Genomic DNA, 362 nt, shown 5'->3' with positions numbered 1-362 from the left:
TATATATATATATATATATATATATATATATATATATATATATATATATATATATCAGTGAAAAGACTCTAACAAGAAACAAAAACAGCTGCAGCTTACGCTTAGCTTTCGCCCGAGAAGCCGATTCAAGTCCGCTGCGTTTTCCATCTTCCGCAGAAGCTGAAGACTTTGGCGTGTAGAATTGAAATAGCTTTCAACAAAACAAACAAAATACGAAAAAAAGAAAAACTAAAAAATACTGAAACACAAAGAAATCAACCCTCATCACCAGCTACCATCTGATCCTCCATTTGCTGAGTGCGCTGCCCCATAGAAACACGATAATACAATATGAAAAACAGGAAGCGTTAGGTGGGGGCTTG

At 35.4% G+C, this 362-nt stretch overlaps 1 protein-coding gene across 1 annotated transcript in view; it reads right to left on the bottom strand.

The window, feature by feature from the left end:
* EMH_0048830 (uncharacterized protein) overlaps positions 1–147 on the bottom strand; it is a gene marked incomplete at both ends in the record, with an annotated part of 1,661 nt that extends 1,514 nt beyond the window's left edge. Inside the window, one exon of the mRNA XM_013496452.1 lies at positions 100–147. Coding sequence (XP_013351906.1) covers positions 100–147 — 48 coding nt within the window. The remainder of the gene's footprint in view (positions 1–99) is intronic.
* Between the last annotated feature and the right edge of the window lie 215 nt (positions 148–362).

Source organism: Eimeria mitis, genomic scaffold (assembly GCF_000499745.2).
Source record: "Eimeria mitis Houghton genomic scaffold, Emh_scaff2113, whole genome shotgun sequence".
Taxonomy (NCBI): domain Eukaryota; phylum Apicomplexa; class Conoidasida; order Eucoccidiorida; family Eimeriidae; genus Eimeria; species Eimeria mitis.
Note: the sequence above shows the minus strand (reverse complement) of the source record. Positions and strands in the feature narration are given on the sequence as shown.